Below are 23,823 nucleotides of genomic sequence, written 5' to 3'. Positions count from 1 at the left end.
GTACTTTATCAAGAACACACAATGAATCGCTGCATTGGATTAAAAGTGATGTATGGAATGTTTTATTTGGCAATTTGTCATGTTTTTCCTTTTCGGTAATACATTTATTCCACCAAAAACAAGCTGTGTGATGTCATCTGTGACTACATTGACATTATCTCAAAAGACAACTGTTCTCATGGCAACCTCTGTCTCACTTCAACGCATCTGCTCCTTGAATGGCTTTGTGTCCTTCACTGAAAAAGTCATAACCAGTGTGAAGGTGAACTGATTAACCCCCTTTTCCAAAGAACAATCAGTTTCTGTGCTTGCATGAGAGATCCTAATAGTTCCTAATCAACTTCAGGGTATCATCTTCTACTGTTTTATCAGTTCATTGATGACAACATAAATGATGAAAACAAGATTACACTTTACAAAAGTTCCCCTAATGCTGGGGAAGAGAGGCACAGCCTCTCACTGATACTAGAGTGGACCTAAAGGCTTCACAAGAAAAAACATTCATAAGGCACTTGTCATAACCGATAGTAACTGAAAAACATCATGGGAAAAAAACAAGACATCTCTGAGGTCTTCTGCAAGAATGGAGAATGACAGTAATAGCAGTAAGCTAGTCCAGCGTCATGCTGGTCTCGCAGTACTGTGCCCTGCACAGCTCGCGGTGAGGCAAAACATGAAAATAAACTGCACAAATGATTTTAAGGTTGTATTTGTGATGAGAGTTCGACATGATCTGGCATCGATACTAAAGATAATGATTCACTGTTGAAAAACCACTTTTGGGTCCTTCAGTGGATGGTTCCTTAGCTGGCCATTCTTTTAATAGAGATGTGTGAAAGTGAAAAGCTTTAATAACCTCCAGACAATGTACAGGTTCTATACCTATTAAAGGGTTTCCTAGAACTGTATGTCAAAACCAGCTTTTGCCAGAAGTACACTGAACAAAGTAATGCACTGAATTTACATGATTCACTTGTGTACATCATTTTCATGTAAATAATATATATTACACCAACACAAATTTGTGTTTGAGTTTACTCAACTTTTGGCAATGTCTTGATTAGAGATGGCACAGACAGAAATCAGTAGAAAATGTTGAATCAGATCGAATCTGATCCAAAAAAAGTTTAAATTTGATCCAATCCTGTAACAAATCTGTTCTGAAATAGCAGTCGCTCACGCTATGTGGTGAGATGTTTCCAGTTGTATAATTCTTTCTGTGTGGATGTGAATGGAATTGAACTTCATTTACAGCATACAGCATGTTTTTTGTTTCCTGATGATATTCTAATTGGTTTTTCAATCAAAGGCAAATATAGTATGAAGAGTCTAGATTAAAGCCCAAAATAATACTGTTTAATTGTGATGTGAGAGCGTTCTTGCTGGAGCAGGGCATCAAACCAGAATCTCCAATTTTCAGGAAATCTGTGTTTTCACTATTTGGTATAAGCACGTGGTCTCATGGAAAACTGAATTTTCCTCACTTGCTTTAAATCAAAGAGTTTGATGTGAACTGTAAACACTATTAAAATTTCAAAACATTCCATACAGTCCATATATAGAAACTAAGAATTTCTCAGTTTTTTGACATAATTTGAAATTGCCAGCTGCCCTTTATATTTCAAAATTTCATGATGAATGGACCAATAGAAACGGCCCAAAATTACTTGGAATAAATTATTTCTCTTTTAACTTCCATTAAAATTTTCAACTCAGATTGCTTTTTGAATATTTATGAATTTACAGGGCAGCCAATCAGAACACAACTCATTTACATATATCAATTAAAGCACAGTAAAAAAAATATATAGCCTGTTTAATACAAGGAGTATAGAAAGGTTTGGTCATGTAAAAATGAATGATAAATGTTATAAGTGGACCTCAGGGAAAAATAAAACAGATTAATGTGTAATGAATATGGGCCTTTTAACATGCATGTATCTATGACAGGTTGGAGCTGACTGAGACAAAATCCATAGGTAGTCGGCACCGCACTAGAGGGGGTGCACAAGAGCCCTGAATCTCGTGAAACGAGCCAACCCGGGGGTGAAGCTATATATTATATAATCATTATGTATGCCAACCAGGAAGGTATTATTATTATTATTATTATAAGTGTATGGGCTCAAGCACATGCCTGAGTGCTTGAGTAGCTTAATAATAATAATAATATTGAGAATTTAAGAATATCAGATCAGTATTGGTAGATACTGAAGGTTTCAAAACTGGAAAAGAAAAAATGGTATCTTGCCATCTCTAGTGTTCATGTAATATATTTTATTCATGTGTTAATTATGTTCATATTTGAATCAATTAAATTCAGTGCATTACTTTGTAATCTTTATATATAAAGTGCAATATATTTTGTAAGCTTTTCATGTCTGAATATGCTGGCCCTAAACAGATGGAAAAACTGCTAGATAATTTTGAGAAATCAATAAATATATCTAATTTCACATTATAATGTCTATCAGAACTACCAGAAAAAGCAATATTTTTATGATCTTTCATAATTTGTATGGTTACGTAAAAATAAATTAGCTGTGTGTAAACCTCTTCTCCATTATGGCTATGAATATGTCTGAATTTGCTATCCATCCTAATAGACTACAGATGAAAATAATACTTCAAAATGTTGTTTTGTTGTTCATATACTAGCCTGTATACTGTAAGTGCTGTAAAATCTTTGCAACTTGCTACGATATTATGGTGTTCAAGGAAGAAAACAAGAAACTCACTCCAGTGTCCCTCTCAGACGGAGGACTGCACTCGCTCGGGCCGCATCAAGTTCTTAGCTTTTCTGTTTCACCACAAAATTCCAGACAGTCTGGATGAAAGATCCGTCTCTGGAAGGTTTTGTAAAACTAAACAGATATTTGGAGACACACTGAAGAATGCCTGAAAAGGTCTGGAATGAACCTACAAGGCCAAGTCTCTGAAATCTTGTGACTTGTTCAGATGCAAGCATGGCGATCCAATTACACTAACTATGGAAATAGTACTACTTTCATAAATAAAGTGAACTGTTAGGTGAGGTGAAAAAAATAATAATAACAAAACAGATGACTGTACTGTTAATGAGTGATGCTCAAACCAGTATATTATAATGTGGGTGGTGACAGTATGTACAGGATGGGGAGAATTTCTAATACAAAACTTAATCTTAATTCAGGGCCTCAGAAAATAGCTTCTTTAAAAAATCTCTTAACTATCTCGTCTTAGCTCATGAGAGGTGCTTTTCCAATGACGTTCTTCTGGCAGACTGACGCTGGATGAATCTCTTTAGTAGTCCACGTTTGATTTCTGTGATTAAAAAAATAAGATTAATATATTCATATATTTTATAAAAATATGGGAACATTTAATGGTTAGTAAAATAAAAATATATTTGTTTAGCTGCTAGGTGGCTAAAACATGGTTAATGCTTGACCATTCTGTATGACCTGCAGTATCATATGCATACAGTTCATATGATATTTGGTCTTATATTCTAAGTGAAAATATTATAACACATCCTCTACATGGAACAAACTGAAATATGGCAAGTTTCCACTAATTTTAAAGCACAATTTTTAACACTAACGCAAATTTTCAAATGCAAAAACAAACTTTTGCATACAACTATATATGTATAGGTGAAATGCAAATCACTTACGGGCTATACATTCCACTTGTGGCTTCTGCCAGTGTCCATCTGCCATGCAGCGGACCACAGGCAGGTGGCGCTGACGGAAACCTTCATTGCACTGATATCTGATCACAGAGTTGACCTGATAGCGCTCCTTCTTATTCCCGAACATCCTGGCATTCTTCACTTCAGGAGGCTGGCCGCATGTGACTAAAGAGAAACTAGATTTGTTACTCAAAAACAACAGAATAAACTAGATTCAACTAAGGGCTCATATTCAGAGATGGGTACAGTATCTATACTCAAGTAAGAAGATTGTTACTTCTGTGAAATAGTGACTCAAGTGTTGGTAAAAAGTAGCCTAGCAAAAACAACTTAAGGGAAAAAGAATCAGTCCAAAAAACTTTAAAGAGACACAAAATAAAAAACCTGAACCACTTTTATATCTGTTATAAACATATCTACTTGCATCCTATAGCAGTGCCACAATAATCTCTAGAGTAAGATTTTACAGTTTAAAGACAGTGAAAACCCCTTTCTGATAATGTATCATGAAGTTGGGGGCAACTTTTGTAAAACTACAGCTGCTTTGGGGTGGCTACTTGAGCACGAGCTGTGTGATTTCTTTTCAAACTTAAATCAAAAGGAAACCAAATAGCTAATGTTTCTGTAAACTGTTGATGTCAAGAAAAAAATTTGTATCTCCAAGTTTTTTTTTCTTTTTTTGATTACAGAATTACAGAATGCTCTTTACATTGTATAAAAAATCATGATGAATGGGCCAAAAATAGTACAAAATTACTTGAAATAAAATATTGTTGCATTATCTTCTATTAAAAGTTGTGAGATGTGTGAGCAACAGTAAATCAGACAAGGAATGAGCAGAACTGAATGTAATCACAAAAAGTAAATTTCAAAGTGTAAATCAACATTTTATTTAAGTATTTATATCTATTCCTTACCTGGGCCAGTTTTACATGTAAATGGAAGATGGTAGTTGCAAGGGACATCATTCCATTGGCCATTTTCATGCCAGATCATGACCACGCAGTTTTCACCAGAGTTGAAATAATTATCTGGCTGATTAGGCCTCCAGTTCTCATATTGCTGAGAAGGAAAGTTTGAACAGTCAAGCATTATATCTCAGCCAAACCAGGCTGTTTATAGCATCAAAGTCTCTCAGCGGGGTGAACTGAGGGGGCGGCTGAACACACTTACCACCGGGGTTCCATCTGACCACTGGAAGTCATTCTCAAATGTCTTATCATTTAGTCCAATCCACTGGTAGTCCTGAGCATGGGCTATAATGGAGAGACAAAAGACAGTAATAAGAAACACATAAATCCACATAGGGGTAGGGGTGGGTGATACAGTAAAAATATAATATCACATATAATAAATATAATAAATATAAATTCACAATATTTGAAGACAATAAACATGCATCACGGTGTTCCATTTTTCTGAGATTCAATAAACAGACAAAAGAGCCCTAGTAGCGCCACATTTTAACAGTACTATAAAAAAACTATGAATACAATGATTTTTATTCAGCGTTTTATATACTGTGCTACCTTAAAACATATAAACAGGACTAATTACACTCTCTTTGTAATGAAACATGCGGTTGAGTTCACTGACGTTCACTGAGTACTGACGATTGACAATTTATAACATAAATGAAATAAATATTGTCATAGTGCATAAGTCTTTGCAATGCTGATACTGTGCATTATGCAAATGATCACTTTAACCAATCAAAAAAATTTTTCAAAATGTTTTATTTTGTTGGAAGCAATTTTGACCAACCACAGTTCCATATGAGTAGTTCTGTTTCTGCTTTGATAAAAATATATAGAACAAAATAAATGAGGTCATTTGTTCTTCATTGTGACAACCTAACATTATGGATTCTCCATTGCATTTGTAATATACAAAGCATGCAAGTGCAATCTATGTCAAAACAATCACAATACTTGTGCTTCAATCATATTGTGCAGACCTGCAAACGAAAATCATACAAACATGCACTGACCACACAGACACGGCTATGGACGTCACTCACAGTTGACAAAAAACTGTTCTTCTCGATTGGTGATGCTGACTAGGTGAGCTCCAAGGCTTCTGCAGTGCTGCTCCGCATCCTCCCAGGTCTCCCTCTCCAAGAAGTGCAAGTAACAGTTACCCTGAAATTTAGTCCAGCCCTCCTCACACTTTTCTACATCTGCAGCGACACATGATAGGGTGGGAGTCACACTTTATTCCAGACTCTTACCACAGAACCTGTTATGGCAAAACTGAGGTCCAATATTTAGTACAAACCAGTTATATTTCACACAGTTCAGTGGAAAAAGACAAGGATAATTGCATAACAGTTTTGTAGAGAAAGTCAAAGTGTCAAAACAAGAGCATTCCCCTCCAGTGATAGAGAGCCTTAAAGTTAATTCCAATGTTATTTTTCTTCAATTTTTGTATAATGTAATTACTGAGATGTCAAGAAAGTCATTCTCTACAGTGGTGCACTGTAGAGAAGCTTAATGACTAAGATTTGGTGATAGGTGACAGGAACCAGGGGTCATGATGTCTACAACACAAATATCATGATTTTATTTACCAACCAAAAGTGGTGTGTTAGTGTGTGTTGTGCTGGTACGAGTGGATCAGACACAGCAGTGCTGCTGGAGTTTTTAAACACCTCAGTGTCACTGCTGGACTGAGAATAGTCCACCAACCAAAAATATCCAGCCAACAGCGTCCTGTGGGCAGCATCTTGTGACCACTGATGAAGGACTATAGGATGACCAACACAAACTGTGCAGCAGCAGATGAGCTATTGTTTTTGACTTTACGTCTACAAGGTGGACTGACAAGGTAGGAGTGTCTAAAAGAGTGGACAATGAGTGGACACAGTGTTTAAAAACTCCAGCAGCAGTGCTGTGTCTGATGAATTCTGCTTTAATTAAGCAAGGACTGATTATTTTTCTGTTCAAACATACTTGATTCAACTCAGCAGCTAGTTCCCAGATTTGGTAGGTATGTTTCAGCAGGGACAAGACCAAATTGTGTTGGACTTCGGCCCTCCAAAACCAGAATTAGACCCCTCTGTTTGCAGTCATGTACGCAGTAGATGAGGAATCTATGAATACACGCTCAGTAAACAAGTTTTTTTCCCCTCAGCTCACAACCTCAGCACAAAGTTAGCTTACAATTCACCTCTGCATGACGTCGAGAACAAACACCTCAAGGAACACGAGGAGGACCAAAAAGGCCTGTTGCTATTTGTAGATTTTGCTTACATGGAAATCATGAACAGAACAGCCACAGTACACAGTACTGAGACTATGTCCCTACCTGTCTGAGGGGCAGGGCTGTGTTCAGTGCCTTCTCATTCTGACCTGTAATGGAATTACTTGTTCCTTTACTGCACTTTCTCCTCTACCACATCCTTCCTCCAGCCACTCATCGTCTCTAAAACATGACTGGCTAGTTAAATAGACTTTCATAAGCATCATGTTCCAAAACACCAATGCCTCCAAAAGATCAGCCGTTGCTGTGGACATGCAAGGCTGCATTTCATGGCATTGGTTTGGTTGTTTTTGAGAGATTGTTAGTAGAATTAGCTGAAGCGGACCTCGTACCGATCTCACAGCGATCCCCTCCATAGCTGGGCAGGCATAAGCATTTGAAAGCGTCCTCTACCTCCACACACGTGGCTCCATTGGCGCAAGGGTTTGAATGGCACACATCAACCTCTGCAAATAAAGGTTCTGGCGGTTAAGACTGACGGCTGCAAAGAGGCCCTTGAGGTGGGTCATGCTTAGCAATCATAAATCATAAGAAAGTATGATCTATGGAAATCATGAACCAATGCAACATGCTGATTGAACCCACTAACGGATTAAGAGGAACCAAATATTCCAAATATTTCCATGGCGGTTCAAAATGAAAGACCTGAATATATGGATCACAAAGAGTTGCATCAGTTCAAGGGTCAGATTCAAATCAAGGAAAGGCAGAAGTAAGGGCAAGTAGCAGATGTTAGTAGCCATGCAACAGGCTGGAAAATAAGTTCTAATTAAAGAAATGGCAGGAAATCCAATTTATACAGCTTAACCCAGATGTAGTTGATCAGTCAAGGCATGTTTGGTGTCTAGGTTTTGCTTCTGTATTTTAGTTCTGGAGCTATGAGGTTAACTTTGGCAACAAACACTAGAAGTCAACAATCACCTCAATCTTTTCCATAAATACATCCCCAAAACTTCTCTCAACCTGCTCCATTGAGGTGGCGCAAACTTGTCAATGAGGTTTAGAGAGCAGCTTAACTGACTGTATATCTTTAATTTGAACATTCAATATAAACATTTATTTATAAGTAGAAATAACAGAAATCACAAACATAATCTGTGGTGACCATATGGGAGTTGAAACATCACTGCTGTCCAAAACATCTGACCGAAGCATTCAGATATCTGGTGAAGTTTATAATTCACAGTCATGCTGTGTCCTAAACCATACTGACAAGTCTGTGTGACCTCAACAAAGACCTGGGTGTGGTCTGAGTAGGCTAATATAAGTTTTTGGGATGCATTTATACAAAAGATTTGGGTGGCTATTAACCTTTAATGTTTGCTGGCAACGTTAGCCTTGTAGCTCTATCACTAAACTAATAAGCTACATTTTGAAGCCAAACAATCTGGTAGTAGACTAACTCTGGGGTAAGTGGAAAAGTGTATAAATATGACCATTCCTAGGTCATACTACAGCAAAAGCAGTGCTGAACAAAAACAACACATGGGGGCAATGAAATGAACTAATTGTGGGGTCCTGTAAATGTCAGAATCAGATAACCATACACACACATGCCAAACAACCTGCAAAGTGGACGTTTCTGTGAGGATGACAATCAGATCAAACGACAAAACACACAATGAGAGAGAACAATGACAGACAGAGAGAAATGTGTTCAATTCATTACAGGAAACACAAACAAAAAGTCAATATCATTTCAAAATATGTGAGAAAAGTATGTTTGCAGTTCTACTGGTTAGAGAAGACACAATGACCAGAGCACAAACGTGCCAAGCATGGAATAGGACATCTCATCATCTTTTCACATTAGCAAACCACTTGAAAGGGTTAAGAAATTTGGTTATTATACAAAGTCAGTATAATTTACTCACCAAACTGACACTCGTTGCCCATCAGTCCAGGTGGGCAGTGACACAAGCCGACCCCATCCTGTACAGAACATGAGCCAGGACCACAGGGGTTTGGGTTACATGGGTCCACAGCAACTAAGAAACAGATACAGACAGGAGGAACTAAAACTTTTGAAATAGATGAATCAGCATAAATGGACGGGAACTTCTTGTCTAAGCATTAATCACTCACATCAGCATTGCTAACTTGAACTGACTATCAGTAGTGTAGCTACGGAGGGACCTGGCGGGGCCTACACTCTCTCAATTAAAAGATCCCCACCCCTAATCAGATTCTGAATGCTCTAAAGAAAAAATGGTCTTTCAATGCTAATACAAAACGTTATTCCTTTTGCACTCTTATAATGTAGGATGAATGTAAAGGCGCAGAGTTTTGCATCTCTGTCTTTATTTCCACCTTAAACAAATAAAACTGACATCCAAAGTTCTTTTTTCATCACCATTTTCGGTAGCAGCTATGTGATGTATGTGTTTTTAAACCAACTCCGCAATACTGCATGGAACAATGTATGAAAACAACAAGAAAATTGAACCATTCCCTACAGACATATATGTCTTGTGCCCTTAATCACTGTGGTTATGGTAACTAGGCAGTTAAATGCAATCAGGTGTTGCATTTAAAATGTATTTTTTCTGGTTATAGAAGCTAGAATGAAATCAGCTAGTTGACTAGTTGTTGGTTGTCAATCTCACTATAGCAATGTCTATGGGACATGATGCGTCCTAGCTGCCTTACCAAGCTGTAAAAAGGGCCTCCTAAAATGAAATTCTTGCTATGCCACTACTCACCATTCTCCATGGCAGGCATCTCAATGACAGCCGGGGTTTGTAGAGGGAACGAAGGTTCAGTAGTGGTAGCAGCTACAGGTGCAGGCGTTGTGGAATGAGATTTCCAGATAATTTCACTAGGTTCTGATAGACCCTCCAGTGGTCCTGCAGTGTCACTAAGCAGTCCTGATGGAGCTAGCTGTAGGCCTGTTGGAATATCATTTGAAAGAACCTCTGATCGTTCTCCACTGGCTGAAGCATGGTGGATTCTAGTATCAATTGCAGTGTGGTGGTCTCCACTGCCTGAAGATAGTCCACTCCCGCTCCCACTTCCACTGACCTCTATGGGGCCTTTGTCAGCCTCCTGGCTTTGGGTAAGTTTGACAGAAGCATCTACCAAGCTAGCATTAGTAAATAATAATGGTACATCCCCACTGGCTGATGCTCCCGATGTGTCTCCAGAGGTCCCAGAAACAAATCCGCTCCCCTCTCCTGATCCATACACCAAAATCCCAGAAGCCTCTTGTTCTCCACTGGGCTGGCCTGTGAGGTCTGTGAAACCTGATCCCAACAAGGTGACTCCAGGAAATCCAGAGCCACTCCCAGAGCCACTGAGGTCACCACTGAGGTCACCACTGATGTCACCACTGATCGCAGTAAAAGTGCCACTTACTCCAGACCCCGATAAATCTACATACCCTGAATGATCTCCAGACCCACTGAAATCCACCTGTGCTCCACCCAGCTCCTGAGCTGTAAGGTTCAGGGGAGTGGACCTTTCCAACCACTCGCCCATTCATCATGATAATTCCATTGCTGCTGCTGGTGAGCCCAGAGAAACCACTGTAGTCCCCAGAAGGAAGCAAGCCCGATGGAAAGCCACTGAATCCGGAGAACTCCTCACTGGAGCCCAGTCCTGAAGAGATGCCGGAAAGTCCTCCACTCTCGTCGCTCTCTCCTGAACTGCTGAACTGGTCTGATGTAGAACCACTCTCCTCTGAGCCGAGACCCAAACCGCTTCCTGATCCTGACCATTCCCCACTGAAGAAGCCCGATCCCAGGCCTGGGATGAAAGTGAGGATGTCTGTGCTGCCTTCTTCAGCTTCCTGAGGTGTCCCTGAAGCTGATCCATCCCCAGACAGGATGGAATCACTTCCTGAGAAGATCACAAATATATCTGAGCCATCACCGCTTCGGCCTGAGCCAACGTCTCCACTGAGCCCAGATCCTGAAAGGTCTTCTCCTATGCCTGACACCCCACTAGGGGGCTCCCCACTTCCACTAGGCTGCTCCCTGCTTCCACTAGGCTGCTCTCCACTGCCACTAGGCTGCTCTCCACTTCCACTAGGCTGCTCTCCATTTCCACTAGGCTGCTCCCCGGTTCCACTAGGTTGCTCTCCACTTCCACTAAGCTGCTCCCCACTTCCACTAGGTTGCTCTCCACTTCCACTAAGCTGCTCCCCAGTTCCACTAGGCTGCTCTCCACTGCCACTAGGCTGCTCTCCACTTCCACTAAGCTGCTCCCCAGTTTCACTAGGCTGCTCTCCACTTCCACTAGGCTGCTCCCCGGTTCCACTAGGTTGCTCTCCACTTCCACTAGGCTGCTCCCCGCTTCCACTAGGCTGCTCTCCACTTCCACTAGGTTGTTCCCCACTACCGCTAGCCAATGCATCACCAGAGAATCCACTTGTTAGGCCTGCAGAGCCAGAACCAGAGGGCTCCATGGGGATAGGGGGAGCAATGGAGGGGCTCACTGTGGAAACAAAAAGAGGCAGATTTAGTAAAATGGGCATTAATTATGGCAAAGAAATTACAAAATGGATAGTTCCATTGATTGGCTGAGGCACATTCAAAGACAAACTGTCAAAACATTTTATTGACAATAACAATAGAACAGACTGAACTATTTTTGTTCAATTTTGATGTTTTATCACTTTTTAACAAAAAAAAATGGGACAAGGGTGGTTGGGGATTGAGGCCATGGTTTACTGCTGACAAGAGAACACATTTAAAGTTTAAGATATGTTATCAAATACATTACCTTGACTATGAAGGCCAGGTATGATGGTCAGGTTTACTATCTCCTCTTCTATCACTGTCACATTCATCACAGTCTCATTGAGATACAAGTGGAGATCAACTGCAAAATATTCAGATATTCAATAGCCATTTACTTGGATGTAAGCTTTGTTCAGATTTTTATGATCCACCAGTAAAGTGATGTGCACAGCAGTTTGTGCCAGTATTTATACCTTTAACGCAATAAGCATCAAATTTGGAGTGCACATCAGGATAGCCTATCTGGTTGGGGAAGGCATAGACTGTGTGGATGCCAGATTTTCCTCCTCCGCACTCGGGCCGGGGGTTATTAATGGGGTAGCGAACGCTGCGGTCGATGAGCCAGCCAGCACGGCACTTATCAAAGCCCTGCTTCCAGGCTGCATGCAGATCGGCTGTGGAGGCCAAAGAAGCGTTCTGACCCTGGCAGTAAGCCACTGCTTCATCGTATGTGAATCCCTCGAATGAACTTGCATGGAAAACGTCTCCTGGAAAAAAGCGATAAGCGTGGGTGTTTATTTTGCTTAGTCTTTTATGTTTGAAGTAAAAAGAAGCACTTCATGCAAAATGATAACAAGATACTTTTAAGTTTGTTTTCATATAGCTGTGCATCAAGACGAATGTAAGTTCAATAAACGGTAAATAATTTAACTGTATAAAGGGAGCAATTTCCTTCAGCCAAAGCTGAATACATCTTAAATACATTCAAGAATTGCAGCCAATGTACCTCTCGGTTTGTCCATGTAGCAGTACACATCATAGCGCTCACTGGCAGGCCGTAGTCCATAAGACCTCACACCGGGCAAGTGCTCCAAATCACCAGAACATTTCTCACGTGGGGACACAATAGGGTACCTTCATTTTGACATTTTGAGAAAAAAATGGCATTTTTCTTCAAATATTTCACGTACGAATTCGATTTATTTGTTAGGTGTGTTTTCGCTTTTTTTTACAAAACATATAATTTAATCAAGGGCAGCAAACAACTGTATATATATATATACAGGATATTATATCTAACGCAGCTGTTCTCTGTCTTGCCTGCTTCTTTATCATTCTGACTGTGTTGCTTCTTTATTATGCACATAATTGACAAAAGACGTTCAGGAAGCATAAAAGTCAGCTAACTACAGAAATGTCACCTGACAGTCTGGTCAAGCAGCCAGCCTGCATCACACTGGTGGTAGCCAGCTTCATAGGCGGCATGTAGCTGCCGGGGACTGGCAATCACTGCGCCGATATTCTGGCAAGCCAACTGAGCCTCAACAAAGGTGAGTGAATAGCGCCTGGAGCCTATTCTGTAGTGGAACACAACACCTAGGAGGATTAGAAAAGAAAGAACATTGAGTCATGTAGGACAGTGTCTTGAAATTGTCACATGAATGCATTGGAAATAAAGCAATACTAGGCCTATACGAAAATATCAATAATGTAAGGCTGCACAATTAATTACATTCTAGTTGGGATCAAAATTTTTGGCTTCCTCAATTACTAACCGGCTAAAATAACCGGCTAAATGACTCTGAGGTATTAAATTATATCATGCTGAGTAAATGAATCGCCAATTTTTTAAGTAGGCAAATTTGCGGATATTATTTTGTCATATATGCATGATTCCATAAATATGGTATTACATCATATTATTAATGATATTACATTTACAACTGATGAGCATAATTCAGATAAATTATGCACACTACAACTACACTTTATCTTGAAATATAACCATTAAATGCCTTAGGAATCTTGTTATTTTTTGCATTGATATGTGAATCCATTTAACATCTAATACTTTTATCATCTACTTTTCATGAGTCATTAATTATACGGTATGGAAAATAATTCTAATTGTGTTTCCCAACATTCAGTCAACACTGTTACCTGAACATGTTCTCCACTACGGAATGTGTGGAATTCCATGTACACAGGTACAACAGAAAACAACATTATCACAATTTTTCTGAAGATCATAGGAAGAGCAAATGTATGTTCTTTCAATGTTTTATCTTTATCTTCTATGGTACTGTAATGTTGACTGACAATGTCACTTTGAAACTAAAAGGCTAAATGGCACCCCAGATGTGAAATCACTCATTAATTTATTTTGTTTATATTTAGCATTTAAAAGATCACACTCAATGAATGTGATTTAACTCTTATTTAACTCTTGTAATGTGCTTTAACATCTGTACATGTTACTATAACATGTTTTACGTTGCTTTCAAATGTTAAAGGACAACTACCTTGTTCCTGAATTAACTGAATAACTGTGATGAATGGACTTGGAAATCTGGCTCTATAAATAAAAACTCAAGTTAGGAATCCTGGTGTAACTCTAGACACTGATTTAACTTCTAAACCACATATTAATAATATTACCAAAACTGCTTTTTTATCATTTAAGGAATACAGCACAAGGTTTGGCATTGATCCATGCTTTTGTTTTTTTTGTTTATTTTTTAAATTTATTTATAATTTTTTTTTGTTTTTTTCCTTGACTTCACTGTTTTTAAAAAACAGTTAAAAACATATTTCTTTACTTTTACTAAATTGTATTTTTATTGTATTTTTATTTATACTTTTATCTTGTGCATTTTAATTTTAATCATTAATATACCCCTTTTTTGCTAATACTTATATTTGTTGCATTTTTATTTTTTGTTTATCTTATTTTTGATTATCTTTGCTCTCTTCTGACTCTGTTGTTTTTACTTTGTGTTGTGAAGCACTTTGATCTACATATTTAATCTATAAAAGGTGCTATATAAATAAAGATTATTATTACTATTATTATTATTATTAATTATGAGCAATCATATTAGTTATTACCATGCAGCTCTACACTAATGTAAACATTCTCTTGTAATGTATGTGTCTGCACAGCATTTTACGACACATCACTTACCAGTAGGAGACATCAGAGCATCAGTTATATTTTCATGGCGAATTTCCAATTCAAGGTCAGGTCGAGCGGTCACTCCCTCTATGAGGTCAGTACTGTCCTCTGTGGCGCTGGGTGGTGGCAACAGGGGCAGCTGGGTGACGTTCTGCTCTACGTACGTGAAATCAGCAGTGGTGGTGAGAGGTTTGTGGGTCACAACCTTGCCTAGCAGCTCACTCTCAGTGGAGGTGTGCTTGACAAATTCCTGGGGGCGGTCTGTCACTATGCCCACGCTTAGCGTGCCACTTCCTGCCTCTGTGGTCGTCTGTATATCTGGGTATATGTCAGGTAGGGCTGAACCTTCTTCATCTTCTTCTAAATGAAACAGACCATGTTTGTTAGTAAAACAGCCTCAGAGAATTGCACTGTCAGCATTTAGCTTCTAGAGGTCTAGAGCTACTACCATCATCATTCTCTCTCTCTACATGAGAACATGTTTTTATTATGTGCAGTCATATGGAAAAAGGGCACCACTTGTCAAATTACATGTTTTGCTGAAGTGAAAATCCTCTATAGAAAACACACTTCTGTACACGTCAATGCACAGTTACTGTTTATTTGTTGAATTTAACATGTTGGAAACAAATAAACATTAAATATAAAAATATTATTTTTTTTATTTTTCCATTATGCATTTTCTAATGTGTTAAACCTATCAAAAAACAGAATTTGTGCACTAAAATGTGCAGAAAAATGCCATATTTAGGATATTTGTTAGGTTAATTTAGGTTTCTTCTTTGAAAAATCAAAGATATATGTAATTTATTGTTGTATTGATATATATGTAATGTATTGATATATGCTGTTTAAAAAACAACAAAGTTGGTATCTTGAAATAACGAGTTAATTATCTTGTTATCTTGAGAAAACAAAGGTGTTATCTTGAAATAACAAGATAAGTAACTCATTATCTCAAGATAACAATCCAGAAAATTATAGCAACAGCTCATGGCCTCTCCAAACTTCCGTATTTTGGCCCTCGGCCCACCACAAACATTGCACTTTGGCCCCACAAAGACAAGATATTTTTAGGTTACAGAAGTTTCTTTAGGTTACTTCATAAAATGTTAAACTCAGAATTGAGCAAAAGCATTTTAAATGCAAATCTGCAGACATCTGCAAAGAAACTGCTCAAACGATAAGCCACCTTTTGAAATAATACTTTGCCAAAAAGAAATTAACACTCTTGCAATCAGTCTGTTTAACACAAACACCTCTTGATTTGATATTTTGTTTCCTTGAACAATGAATTCAATATAGCACAAATGTCCAAATCCTTTTGGGGCCACTGTATGTCACGGGAGAGTTCAAATTAACTACAGTGAATGAAACAGTCAACATTAATGTCTTGTGTGTGGGCCCAGACTTCAATTCCTCACTCTTATAATGACAAAACTCATTAGCCTGTAAAGCCTGTAGTTTAAGTTTATTCGTTATACCAAAAGAAACTCAACCAAATCCAGAAAGAATAGCAAAGGCAAATATCTTGATAGAGTTGCAAGTGGATAAGAAGGGTTAAAGTGGAATCTATGGATGTACGAACCTGTGTAACAGATAGCATCATAGCGTGAGTCTGGCAGAGGGTAGCCTGTCTGATTGGGAAAGCGGTACACAGTTCGCACTCCCAGCAGACCTCCCCCACACTGGGGCCGGGCGATATTGATGGGATAGCGGACACTCTGGTCTGCCAGCCAGCCTGCGTTACATACATCCATACCAGCCTTCCAGGCCAGGTACAGCTGGCCAGTGGTGGCTAACTTAGCGCCTAGTTTAGCACACTGGGCCTTAGCTTCAGTAAACGTGAACTTTTTAGGCGACATTGAATAGAACACCCTTCCTGTAACAGAGCATGGGATGATGTTAGTGTCTGAACAGTATGTATACATTTCAAAATTTTCCAGAAGTTACTAAAGTTGTGTACCTGTCATCTTTTCAGCAAAGCAGTACACATCATAAGTCTCATTTGTGTCCCTCACACCATACGTTCTGACCCCTGGAAGTTCATACTTGTCACCATAGCAAGCCTCTCGGGGATCGTGGATGGGATACCTTGGAAAATAAAACAAGATATTATTATTACAGTTTCAGCAAAATAAAGCAAAGCAGAAATATAAATTGATTATAAATTCTCAAATAAAGGTACTTTTGATTATTTGTTTGTTACCTTTTGCCACAACCCAGTTTTTGCTCAGTATCGGCACAACCTTGTTTTGCTCAGTGTTATCAACAGAGCTCAATAAAGCACCAGGGATGAAATATCAGACGTAGTGGTGCACTTGTGAGTGGTAACCAGTGTTTGTGCTGTTTTTATACCATTTCTATTACCACATGCATCCACACAAGAGCTGTAAGTGAAATTACATGGCATGCGTCCTATTGCCTAAGGTGACAAAGCATGTTACCCTTTAGCTATTTATACATATTGAATGGTTTGTGGAAAAATATGATTATGACGGAAGATTATGATTTTCCTTGATACATGTCTACAGATTATTGCATGGATGCATTCAATATCTGAGCGAGGTGCTGGATCCAATCTAGGGAGTGCTGGATCTGGCTTGTTCCGGCACAAACGGAACCCTGATGCTACTATACCATGATAATTTAACTGAATTTTCATTGTTTGTCTTCTGAATGCAAATAACAATATACTTAAATTGGCTTGACTTGACTTAGGGAGTTCTTGATGTGGTTATGAGGCTCCAGGTACAACTACTTACTCAAAAAAACCCTCTTATTTCCTGAACCATTCCTCAGGAAGAAAAATGCATCCACTTTTGAATTGTGGTTTACACAAATGTACATGATTCAAATGTGACAGTTTCTCATGAATAAACTATTTAAGTTCTACACGTTCAACAGTTTAAATCTTTAAGCAAGAATTGTGTTGATTTCAAAGGGATTGTAATTAATACCACAGTGGATTACCCTGCAGAGTCTCGAGGAAGAGCACTAAAATGACCATTCATAGTGGCCTCTGAACTGACCTGACAGTCTGGTCAGCGAGCCAGCCTGCATCACACTGGTGGTAGCCCTCATCATAAGCTGCCTGCAGCTGCTCTGGAGTGGCGATCACAGCACTGTTCTGAATACAAGCTGCCTTTGCCTTCTCAAACGTCAGAGTGTAACGGCTGGTGATGGCGCGGTAATGGAACACGATACCTGGGCAAAAAGATCAAATAGTTAGAATCACCATTCAGAAATGCACTTTTGACTGACTGTGTTAATTAACAGTTGTAGTGGGTAACGGCAAAAAGGCTAACTACTAACTCTATTCACAGAGAATAAAGGAGGTGTAAGTCAGTGTGATCCACTATAGCTGCCTCCTGAATCAAGATTGAAAAACAAATTCTTTACTCATAGAATTAATATGAGCTAGTAACACAAATAAGCTATGCAAACTCCCTTTATAGAGAATAATACAGTAAAAGACTTCAAGCTCCACATTACCTCCTTATAGAACAGAGGTGTTTAAAACTGGATCTTGAATCTAGTTTGCAGCCCTGAATTTTGTAATTACTGGTAGGTATGGCACTGTGTGGCCAATCAGTTAACATAAAACAGTTCAGTTAACTACCAATGAATACAAAATACTACCCTAAAAACTGCTAACATTTGCTGGGTTTCCCAAAAGCACCTTAGTAGAAATGATTCCTGAATGGTAGAGACACTCTCGCTAACAGTTAAGATAATCTTAACACTAAGATGTTTTTGGGATACTGGGCCATTGTAATTACCTTGCACCTGGACATCAATGGTATCATGGTTGTCTTCGATTCCGTGCATGACCTCACAGCGATAGATTCCTGAGTCATTAGAGAGCAGCTCTGTGATCTTAATGGAGGCATCAGTGGGGGTCATGGGGTATCCTACCATGGTCACCCTGTCCATATACTTATCGGTGACTGCCACCACGCCCTCAGAGGCCACCAGAATGTCTGTGGTCTTCTCTTTGGTAATGAGGCTCCATTTGATGCGATGAGAGAGAGGTGCTATGGTGGGAGCTCCAGGGTCGTGGACTGTGTTATCCTGGAAAAAGCAGGGTAGGACCAGCGTGTCCCCCATTAAGGAACGGAGAGGTTGCTCAGTAGGAATGCTGACACTGAGGGTACTTTCAGGTTCTGGGATATAGATCAAACCAGCAGTTATTAGCAAAGTAATTCATTTTACAAATGGGAGTGTTATCATTATTGTGATAAATTATGGCCAAAAAATCATTTTCTTCCTGTATTTTTGAGATAGTTCCTAACTTTGCGGTAGACGTAAGGGCAAACACAGTGATGGCATGTGCGTTGAAGCTTATTCTATGTCAAATAAAAGAATATAACGAAAGTAAAGTTTAGTAAAAGTTGTGTTTTAGTGTATTGTCATTTTTAATTTGGCCACGAAAATGTAATTAAGAGGAACAGAAGGAACTGTAAGGAAGAACGGAATTGCTAATGTCAGTCGAACCACCAGAAGCTGTTTTGTTAGTGGCCGTAATGTCTGTGACTGCTTAGCCTGAAGTTGTTCTGTATGAATCTGTTTTGCTATGACATGTTTTGCATGATGTCCAATTGTTTTTCCTAAACCTGAAGCGATTTTGTCAGTCTGAAAACTGATGCTGTGGTCTGAGGATGTTCTAAAATGTACACCAAGCATAGGCAGCTTTTTGTACAGGCATGATATCTTGCTGCTCCAAAAGCACACAGTGCCCCACCACCCCCCTCAAGCGTGTTCATCCAGTGCAGCTCAACAGCTGCATTTCTCGAGTTATCTCACCTTAGGTAGACACAATAAATGGGGTATTAATGTAGAATATCACATCATGTGTGGGAATACAAGTGTCTCACTCTGGTTTACATGAAATAATCTATAAATATATGACTTTTTAAACCGAGGTAAATAAGTCACTAGGGGCTGTTACCATAGTAACTTGATTAATTGTCACCAGGCACAGGCCTAGCTTCCATGATGTTATATTTTTTGCTCACCCTTAATTTAATACAATACTACAAAACATTACTACAGTATTTTCACCAAGGCTGAACGATTTGGGGAAAATACCTAATGCACTTTAAATGTGATTATTTTCTATAAATGAAGCTCCAGGTCTTTTTTGCAAATATCTGTTTTTCAGGTTTAAGATTTGAATACTCAACGTAGTGTGCAAGACTGCCAGTTTATAAGCTTTTCCATTTATATTTGTGAATTTGAATTTTTCCACAAAAGAAAATTGTGAATAACTAAGGATATAAAATCACAGCTCTTGCAATTTGAAAACTGCACTTTGTCAAATTTTGATTTCGAATGAAAACAATTAATCATCCAGCTCTAATTTTTACACAGTATGTCCCAAAAACCTGTGTCACCAGGCACACAACACAAAGGTAGCAGTCATCACCAAACTGATCCATTTATGCAGCACAATATTTCTACATTATTTATATTTTAGAAAGTGCATTTGTTAAAATAACATCAACGACTGATAAAAATCAAAGCAAAATGCAAAAAATTGCTCACCAGTATATACATAATCCTGAAAAGACCATGTAGCTGAGATTACCCGGAGGCACAAACACAGTATCAGCAATGATGTCATGGCTCACCTAGAAGTCAAAGAAAATATTTGAACCACTTCATTATAAAGGGTTATATACTCAGCAAATATACAGCAGTAAGTAAAACATTAGCATGCTACAATTAACTGGAAATGGAGCCACTGCAGTTAAAAGCACAATCAAAAACTGTTTAAACCTCATAGGCTGGCAGCATATACAATATCAAACCAGTCTGCTTCAAGTGCCGTGGAAAAGCACGCCCAGAACAAGCCACCTTTGTGAGTGCAATTCATACCTCTGTGAGATCCAGACCGCATTGTAATTTCCATAGAAAAAGCACAGGAAACTCACTTCTCTCTACACCATCGCCTTCACATCAGGCAGTTTGGGAATTATTGTGTCATTAATTCTCAGATGCCAGCCATGGACGAATAAAGAAAGGCCTACTGTTCTTGCATCTCAAATGGTTGTTTGGAAAAATTGCCTCAAATATTTGACACACAAGGAAAGCCTTAGTTTTAGGCTCAGTTCAAGTGACTGTATGCCAGTGTTGGCCAGCACTAAGAGTGAGAGTGTATTTGTTTGACTTTCTCTTGAGTGTTCAGTAACTATTCCTTCATAGACTAATCTTACCCATGACTTAGAAAGCCAAGAGTGTCTTATTTATAGCTGAGTAAACCTGCAAATTGACTGCTTTTTGTTCAAGATGTTCTCTCTCCACTTCACTCCTGCCTACCTCCCTGCTACCCCCGCCCCTCTTCTCACTAAGCAAACAACATAAAATTATGTTTGAGACAGAAATTAATGATGTGAACGCTTTTAACCCAACTGCAAGAAACATACATTTTTATACAGAAGCCATAAACAGAAAAGTTATGCTAAAAAAGTTGAATTGAATGTAATTTCAGGCTATATACAGCATAGTAAAACAATCTGTCATTCTGAAAATCTACCAAATGTTTTTTGTGGCAAGGTAAAGCATTTTAGACTATAATTAGAGTCAAAGCTGTTGGGAAATGACTGATAAAGCAGTATCAGTGGCACAGCTCTGTAATATCTGGCAGCATGCCTTCTTCCTTTTATGTCCTTTTGTAATACTAGTTCTAGCCCTGATTGCATTTAAAAGGCCCATAACTTTCATTATCCTTGTATTTTGCTTTTTCCCCTGAGGTCCACTCATTTTGTGTGGGTTTACAAGACCATTTCCCAACCTCTCATTATCAGAATTATACTGGCTGCTTTTGTTATAGTGCCTTCGTTTGATGGTGTATCTACATATAAATGATCTCTGTTCTGATTGGCTGCCCTGCATTGAACCCCATTAAAAAGCAGTCTGGGCTGAAACACTTATAACTTCATTATGAATGGGTGGAGCTAAACTGCTATATGGTGGATATATGAATGTATGTATGCATGTGCAGTTTTTCATGATGTCACAGAAACAATACACTCAAAATAGGCTGTTTTTGCAGCTTTGTATGAACTGGGGAGTGAACGGTCTTGAAAGTTTAAAAATGTTCACAACAAACTCTTTTATTTAAAAAAAAGTTTCAGTTTTCTATGATATGCACCCTTTAAATTTGACTAAATGCTGTGATAGTGGAAGCTACACTCTTTGAAGAAATTCCACAGATCAACTTTTAGTTGGAGAGAACATTTCCAAGGATGGTTCTTCAAGGAATAACTTTTCTATATATTGGAGAACCTCCATATATATTAGTTGGCTAATATTTTTGCACTTTAACTTTAACACTCCTGTCACATCTTTTCCTACTTGGCTTGGCTTGAATTTGAAAATTTCTCCTGCAGAAAATAGACATTTTCCAGTTCATAGACATAGACTGTCATGACCTTTCACTTCTCATCACCATGTAACATTCCTTACCTGCAAGTATTGCGTAGTATGTTTTTTTTTTCTTACAAGTCTAAGAGTTTAAATAAAAGATTCAACCGATAAACATCTGAAAATGGTTCCTTGAAACTAGTAAAGGACTATTGAGATATTGATTAATATCTGATCCCTCTTGCTTACAGCCTTGTGACTGTGCGTGCATGCGGGCATGTGTGTGTGTGTGCATGTGTGTGTGTGCGCAGCTGTGGCTGGAGTGGGAGGGTCTGGATCTCTTCACTGTGGCTTCAGCAGCCAGGTTTCAAAACCCTACTGATGGAAGACCAGTCCAAGACATGGAAAATGAAATACTGTAGTAATCAATATGTGAATTCAACCTGAATGGCCATAAATTCATCTCATGCAGAGTAGAGAGGATAAAGAAAACGGGAAAAAAGCATAGACCAGTAGTTATATTAATAACTATGACAAACAGTTGTGGTTCTATAAGTATAGAAAGGCCATTTCAAATTTTTGAGCTTGCAAATAATTGACTAATAATTTCAAATAGAAGTAATTTATTATCATGGAAAAGACAGGGCCTATTCATGTTTTGCTACTCATTGGGACACTGGAAAGGAATGCTTAGAACTTTCAGCAAACGGTGTAGTTTCAGCATGCATGGTCATTTCTATGATTCTTCAATATTGCCATTTAAATCAATTGTAAGTCGCAGTAACGACTTAGCACATATTCATTTATCTTCCAAAAGCATTAGGGGGTCAGCTTTATGTTCCACAATGCAACTTTTCACTCAGCCTATACTGTCAAAAATCCGAGCACACTTTGATGACAAACAACTGTCATACAATCATAGATACATCTCAATCTAGCCATTGTTCTACTTTGATTTTATATTCAGTCGCCTTGATGGATGTAGATGCCGATGCTTGTTTTATCCAGTGAGATACTATGCTGATAAAACCTTCTCAGAGGTGCTTTCTTTACAGCAGCATGAAGATGCTATACCAAAATGAATCCCTCACACAAGATCACTTTAAAGCTTTAGCACTTCATTGTACACCGAATGTGTCAACAAGAAGAAGAAAAGCACCTAACAAAACTTCAGACCCTAAAATGATAGACGGTGGATGTGCTAAGAAGTTCCACTGCAGTTCTACTGGGAGTTCAGCACCTGAGGAGTCTTTGGACCTAAGACTTTTTACCCAAGCTGTTTTAGGTAAGTACTTTCACTTATTATTTCATTGACAGGGCTCTCATTTATGAACACGGACTATAATTCATGCATTAGCAGCATCACTACGTTAAACCCTCCTTAGTATTAATAACGAAGTACACAAAAAAGACCAACTTTATCCACCGCTGAGCAAACCCAGCCGGTATGTGCAGCTGATTTGTGAGGAAAAGTGGCAGATTAGTCTTACCTGTTTGATGGAAGAGTCTCTCCTATAGACGAATTCCTGAAGCTATAATCCAGTCACTTTAGGTTGGTTTTAAATCTCCTTTACCGAACAAAACTCCCTTCTGTCTCGTCAGCTCACCGGCTCAGGTCTCAGGTAGGAGAGCAAGGAGCAGAAAGAAACCCACTTAACCCAGGGAACACGTTTAGCTGTCAGAGCTAATGAAGAGAGGGGGAGAGAGAGAGAGAGAGTGAGAGAGAGAGAGAGAGAGAGAGAGAGAATGGGGGAGGGAGGAGGGGGGTTGACAGAGAGAGAGAGAGAGAGAGAGAGAGAGAGAGAGAGAGGATGAGGAGGAGTAAAAGAGAGCATAACTTTATCTTGGCATGTTGAATTAAATGATGTAATGGTGCTCTGCAGCAC

General features: G+C 38.8%; 1 protein-coding gene across 1 annotated transcript; it reads right to left on the bottom strand.

Moving 5' to 3' along the window:
- Positions 1-1,751: 1,751 nt before the first annotated feature.
- On the bottom strand, positions 1,752-23,647 carry acana (aggrecan a). Its single transcript, XM_036584453.1, is given in 20 exon segments — positions 1,752-3,303; positions 3,656-3,838; positions 4,591-4,735; positions 4,847-4,929; positions 5,694-5,852; positions 7,267-7,380; positions 8,809-8,922; positions 9,637-10,408; positions 10,410-11,368; positions 11,657-11,755; positions 11,868-12,161; positions 12,401-12,528; positions 12,816-12,990; positions 14,579-14,929; positions 16,158-16,451; positions 16,536-16,663; positions 17,602-17,776; positions 18,352-18,735; positions 20,117-20,202; positions 23,428-23,647. Coding segments are annotated over 19 exon segments (4,716 nt in total). The 5' UTR covers positions 20,196-20,202; positions 23,428-23,647; the 3' UTR covers positions 1,752-3,223.
- Positions 23,648-23,823: the final 176 nt, after the last annotated feature.

This window comes from Colossoma macropomum, unplaced genomic scaffold (genome assembly GCF_904425465.1).
Source record: "Colossoma macropomum unplaced genomic scaffold, Colossoma_macropomum, whole genome shotgun sequence".
Classification (NCBI taxonomy): domain Eukaryota; kingdom Metazoa; phylum Chordata; class Actinopteri; order Characiformes; family Serrasalmidae; genus Colossoma; species Colossoma macropomum.
This window is presented reverse-complemented; position numbering and strand designations above follow the sequence as displayed.